General features: G+C 43.1%; 1 protein-coding gene across 1 annotated transcript; it reads right to left on the reverse strand.

Moving 5' to 3' along the window:
- Positions 1-1,387: 1,387 nt before the first annotated feature.
- LOC127757970 (purple acid phosphatase 22-like) lies at positions 1,388-3,238 on the reverse strand. Its single transcript, XM_052283562.1, has 3 exons — positions 2,147-3,238; positions 1,756-1,844; positions 1,388-1,663 (listed from the first exon to the last, which is right to left on the reverse strand). The coding sequence occupies exons 1-3, from the start codon at positions 3,236-3,238 to the stop codon at positions 1,480-1,482; spliced, it is 1,365 nt and encodes a 454-aa protein (XP_052139522.1). The 3' UTR covers positions 1,388-1,479.
- Between the last annotated feature and the right edge of the window lie 3,206 nt (positions 3,239-6,444).

Genomic DNA, 6,444 nt, shown 5'->3' on the forward strand with positions numbered 1-6,444 from the left:
GCGGAGATTATGGATACCCCATACCTACACGGCATGTATAGTCCGACTGGGTATGGGGTGTCATGTATAGATAAAATATCTTTAAAAGGACCCGGGTTAAGTTCTAAACTTGTATGTCAAGGAAATACCCGGGATCCTAGTCGGTTACGATTGTATCTTATCTGTAACTACCTATTTTGCTAGGGATATGGACTGTACTTTGTAATACGGACCCCTTCCCCTATATAAGGAGGGATCCAGGTGCCTCTAGGGGCACGATTTTCTCCCAGATCATACGATCAATAATACACTCAGCGGATCAATCCCCGGACAGGAGTAGGGTATTACTTCTTAATTAAGAAGGCATGAACCTGTATAAAATTCCTTATCTCTAAACCTATCCACTTTTTTAGCTTGATAGTCACCCCTTTTAGTATTGCCGAAATCTTGTTTCGACAATAACTAAGTTGCATCACAAAAATGACTGAATTTACGATATCAACAGATACATCATGATGGGCTGTGTCAATCACAAGCCAGATACGAATGATTCGGACCAACTGTAGTAGGCCCGCTTGTCAGTCTCAATGCTGTCCGGCCCAGGCAAATCATGGACCCGCACGTGAGCCACAAGCCCACAATACAGTTCAGGCCCAACTAGTACAGGGCCCACACGACAGGCACGAACCTGGACTTAAGCTTACTAGTGCATTGGCGGCAAAATTTTCGACTTCTTTTTTCGGTGATAATGTGCTCAACAAATAAGATTCGTTTTCGACAGAGATTTAATTTCATCGATTCATAGAAAAAAATTCATCAGCAAAATCTGCAGCAATTTATACTCGACAAATTAAATCCATGTATCAAGGTCGCGTACATATATTTATATATATATATAGTAAATTACACTAGCGGTCCTTAAACTTGTAACGAGGTTTCAATTAGTTCCACGAACTTACAAAACGCGCATCAAGATCACTAAACTTAGTTTAATATATCATCCCGGTCCAAAGCCTCGTTTGACAGTGGTCTTGTCTACGTGGCATGCTACGTGGACACTAAATTTTCTATTCTTTCTATTTCTATTCTACTATATAAAAATAGAAATAAAAAAGATGGAGAGAAAAAAAAGTTTAAAAGAAAATTTAGCAATGTCATCGTCCATGTGGCATGCCACGTAGGCAAGACCACGGTCAAACCAGAGTTTAGACCAGGATAATATACCAAGTTTAATGATCTCGATGTGCGTTTTGCAAGTTTGTGGACCTAAGTAAAACTTCGCTACATGTATAAGTACCGCTTGTGTAATGATATATCATTATTTTTTTTTCCTTTCTAGCAAAAGATAATAATGAGTTGGTGACTGATCACGCACACTCGAGACACAGATAACATGGCGCATTTTATTTCTCCTAATCAAACCATAGCATCACATCGAGAACCTGAACGTGTGGAGTAATTAATTAATTATCTTTGATACAGCTCGTTGATCCGCGGAGGTTAATTTGTCTTAGCTCCAGCCATGCTCTCCAGCACAACGACGTCGCGAACAGTGGCATGCTGGTCGTCGTTGCGGTGCCATGTCCAGATGGCCTTCGTCTCGCTCACGATCCTCAGACGCCCATGCCCGAAGCTCATCTCCCTGAACTCCGACAGGTGTGCCAACTCATGATCCTCGATGAACCTAACAAGAATCAATTCGTCAAGATAATATCAGCACTAAATTCTTTGAGATAATTTATGGAGTAATATTTGAGATTATGCATTGTTGTCTACTTGTCAGAATGTCCGTCCACGTTGCCTCCGTCGCCAATGGTGATGTACATCGGGCCCTGGCTGTTGGCTTCGTTGTCGTAGATCCTCGTCTTGTAATCGATCATAATCCCAAGATTAATTACATCAATTAAGAGTAATTGAATGCTATGTATGATGCATGATGAGTTAATTACTCTTCCGTTTTGTATTATAATTCAATTTTATTATCAAAATTTTTAAAATTTGATCAGGTTTATAGAAAAATATAACAATATTTTTGCCACAAAACAAACATATCAAAAAATATAAAAACTAATTTAGTTGTCAAAATGAGTGAAAATTTTAAAGAGGTTTGATTGAAAAAAGGTCAAAATGAGTGAATTAGAGAGATGATTAAGTTTACGATACATACGAATCGCTCGTAGGCGTGGACGTGGGCGGAGAAGACGACGTCGACGCGGGCGTCGTAGAGGAGGGGCTCCATGGCGCGGCGCATCCGCTCGCCCTCGCCCTGGTGCGCCCCGTTGGTGCTGTACCACGGCCCGTGCGCCACCGCCACCACCCACGGCGTCCTCCGCCTGTCCACGCCGGCGAGGTCGCGCTCCAGCCACGCGCGCTGCTCCGCCGTCCCCTCGCCGCGCTCCTCCACGTAGGCGTACGACCCCAGCATCACCACGTGCGCCGCGCCGCCCGCCGCGTCGAACGAGTAGTAGAGGCTCGACGGCGACCCGCTCTCCTCCCGCGGCATCCGCCACCGCGCGTTGTACGCCGCGAACCGCGACGGCGACAGCCGCACGCCGGCGCCGGCGCCGGCGACGGGCGGCGGCGGCGGCGTCTTCTCCTTCTCGTGGTTGCCCTCCGTCACCATCCACGGCCGCGCGCTCGCCAGCGGCTGCACCAGCCGCCCGAAAGAGTCCCACAGCGGCTGCTTCCCGTCCGCGTACGACAGGTCGCCGGCGACGAGCGCCACGTCGTAGTCCTTTTCGCCGATGTGCGACAGCGTCGCCGCCGTCCACTCCGTCTGCCCCACGTCGCCGATGACGACGAACTCAACGGGCAGCTTCGCCGGAGGAGTCCTGAGGCTGAGCTCCTCCTCCTCGCCGGCGCCACAGCGGTAGTAGTACGTGGTGGCCGGCTCGAGCGGGCCGATGGTGACGTGGTGTATCGCGCCGGACTTGTAGTCGGAGTAGCTGTACGTGCCGTGGTCGCCCGTCGCCGACGCCGTGTACTCCCCCGGAGACGTGCCGTACTCCACGACGGACGGCGGCGAGCTCCGGCCGTCGTCATCGTCGGTGACCCAGCAAATCCTCATCCTGTTCGCCCCCACCACGGAGATGTGCACCTGCTGAGGATGGGTGGCCGGCTTGTCGTGCACGGTTGACACCAGCGGCCTCGGCGGCGGCCGGACATAGTCGTCGTCGGCATTATCGTCGCCGGCGGCGCGTGGAAGCGTCTGGAAAGCGACGCCGCCGCCGTCCATGAGCTTCTTCCCAGAATTCGCCATGGCGCCACGGCCAAACTAGTTGCGCGCCCTGCAGAAGTGCAGGTTTATAGTGCTCACGCAAAAGTGTGAAGATGATGGAGAGCTTATGAAGGTTGCATGTCATAGGCTTGTGACAACGGTTAACTCTTTGTAAATTATGGATGGTGATTTAGATATAAATTTCAATAAATATGTACTCCTATCTTGGTTTTGTTTTTTTTATTTTGTTGGGTGTGTTTCATTCTATTTGAACTACACTATTTGTTAGAGTAATACTTTATAATAATTGGTTGTAGCTCTATTGAGTAAATGCCATGATGTTTATTTCATTAATTAAAAAAAGCTGGACAAAAAAAATGAAAAAGACTTGAGAAATGAAAAGTGTTGATATGGTCTTTGGATCTAGTGGTAATTAATTAAGAGGTGTTAAGTATACTTTGGGAAGAAAGTGCGAAGAAGTAGCTGAAACAAAATATACATAGACCAATGTTAAGTTGGGTCAAGCCAAGATTTCAGATGTGCTCTGTGGGCAATACTAATTAATCTGCATCCATTTTGTCATATCGACCAAACTACTCCATATTTTAGAGCATGCATGGTTATTTATTTGAACTTTAAAAGTTATCAAATTTAGTTAATTTAACTTTTTTTTGAAAATCTTTTTCTATATTGTTCAGCCTTAACTTTTGGATCGTTATAATTTGGACTGTTAAAAGTAACAGTATAATAATCTTACTTTAAAATTGGAGTATTTCTTTATTGCGATCACATGTCGAAATAGGCATAGTGCTTGCTAGCCAGACCGCCAGATATGCACCACCTCTAGACAATGAATCTTGTTTCTAAAAACAAGGTGAATGCCTGAAGCGATACATAAATATTTTATTGAAAGGGAGTGGATCTAATCTCTCACCCGGTTATATTAACCCAATAAATATGCATGATTAGCATAAACGTACATTGATTTTGCTGCTGTCCTTAGTGCCCAGCCGTCTACCCTAAGAAAGCTTGATGCGCAAGGCAATATTGTTTGATCCCACAGCAGAAAATATTATACATTAACATGGCGACTTCTGTTTGACTAAGGAGTTAGCTTTATCTATTTTATCCAAATCATTTGTGGATGTTAGTCAAAATTAATAGGTACTACATCCGTCACAAAATAAATGTAGCCGTTGATATCTATATCCAACGTTTGACTGTCCGTTTTATTTTTAAAAATTTATGAAAAAGTAAAAAAGAATAGTTACACATAAAGTACTAATCATGTTTTTATCATCTAATAACAATAAAATTACTAATCATAAAAAAAAAATTCAAATAAGATAAGTGGTCAAACGTTGAATATGAACAGTGTAAAACTGTACTTATTTTGAGATGGAGGAAGTACTCCCTCCGTTTGACCGTTTCTTCATACTATAAATGCTTTAATTTTTTAAGTTAAACTTGACCAAGTAATTTTATAGAAAAACATAGCAATATTTTTAACACAAAATAAACACACTATAGCTTATGTTAGATTTAATGTTAGACTTAAAGAAACTAATCTCTGGTGTTCTAAATATATGAAAGGCATTAAGTGGTAATTAATACAAGTTCCAACCTAGAATAGATTATCACAACTTGAGATAGTAGGAGGTAAAGAAGTTAAGTTACCATCGAAATGACCTTGGTTCCTTGAAAACGATAGTTTGTTTTGGGGAAAGTCGAGTGAGAGATGGATGAGCACGGGAAGAAGAGGGGGGGGAGGGGGGGGGGGGGGGGGAGGAGATATATAAACTCCCATATCTCAAAGCCAAGGCAATAGGGCTGGAGCTAAGGTTGGGAGCCTAGCATTTGGTGCTGAGGTCATGCCATGTCGGCAAGGAAATCGGTGTAGGGGCCACATGGGCACGGGATCAACGTCAACGGACCTAGCGCTAAGCTCGCGGATTATTTTTGGCTGAAGTATATATGCACGATACAGCTTTGAAATGACCTTTTGAAAAGCGACAATTTATCAAATTTTCAGGCTTGGTTCATTGTTTCCCAACCAAAACAAATGGTGGATAAACTAGGCTTTTTTTTCCAAATTCCTGCTATGTAAGCACACAGTTCCTACACTCGGTAACACACTGATTTTTACTATGGCCCTATTTAGGGGAAGCTTAAGATTTTAGAATATAGCTTGGTACGTAGCTAGCTTTTGAGAATCTGGAAAAGCTTAGAAACCTAACTTCCGGGTTCTAGTTTATTTTCTAAATTTTGTTAATACAATTTCTCACTTCTCAGAATCTGAATGAAAAGCTAAACTATTTGAGGGGATTTTGATTCCTGCCAGAAGCTCCCTCAATAGGCCCTATGGCTATGCTAGTTGTGCCAATATCTCGGTTTGTTTTTGTTCATAGGTAAAAAAGAAAATAATCAAGTCACGGAAATTCCAGTTCTAAAATAATTCCAGGATTTGGACTTTACTCAAAACCCCCACACCACAAATTTCCTATATATGAGTTTGAATTTGTAAGTCGGGCCAAAAAACTAAAAATCATTTCTAATCCTCTTCATTTGACCCCTCTAAGTTAATTGGATTCAAACATTAAAAATTTAGACCCAGTTCCCGAATTTCGTTTTACTTCATCTCGTATTTCGGAATTCCGTTCAAAATTTAAAAACCAAAGTATAAGTTCAGAATATATTTGCGAAGTGAGCGTAACTCAAATGGTTAGGTCTTATGGTGGAACCAACCCATCCGAGTTCAAGTCCTAGACTTAACACAGGTGCTCGCATTTACAGTTAATATTCTTTCAGTGGTTGGCGATATATCCGTCAACAGTGAGACGCCCGTGGTGACTTCGTCAATATTAAGATATATATGCCGATCCAATCTTTTGAAGGTGCTAATAGGGGTATGGTGTACGTGTGTGCGTTCATAGGAGTAAGTATGAGCATGTTATAAGCGTCCGAGCCCACAATAACTGCTGCAAGAATCATGATGGGCCTTTGCAGCCCCAAGCCTGATATGGCCCAACTAATAAAGGCCTGCATGTCAGTTGCGAAACCAATAGTGGGCCAAGACATAATGGAAATTTAGTTCTTCAGTTTGAGGCTTTCAGCCTAGGAAATAAGTTCACTATAGGTCCCTCCTTCTGACATTGAGTTCGAATCACATCCCTGAACCGCAATACCAGAAATCTTGACCCCTAACTTACAAAACCAGGTTAAGTTAGGTTATCCAGCAATATAAATGG

This window comes from Oryza glaberrima, chromosome 12, assembly GCF_000147395.1.
Source record: "Oryza glaberrima chromosome 12, OglaRS2, whole genome shotgun sequence".
NCBI lineage: Eukaryota > Viridiplantae > Streptophyta > Magnoliopsida > Poales > Poaceae > Oryza > Oryza glaberrima.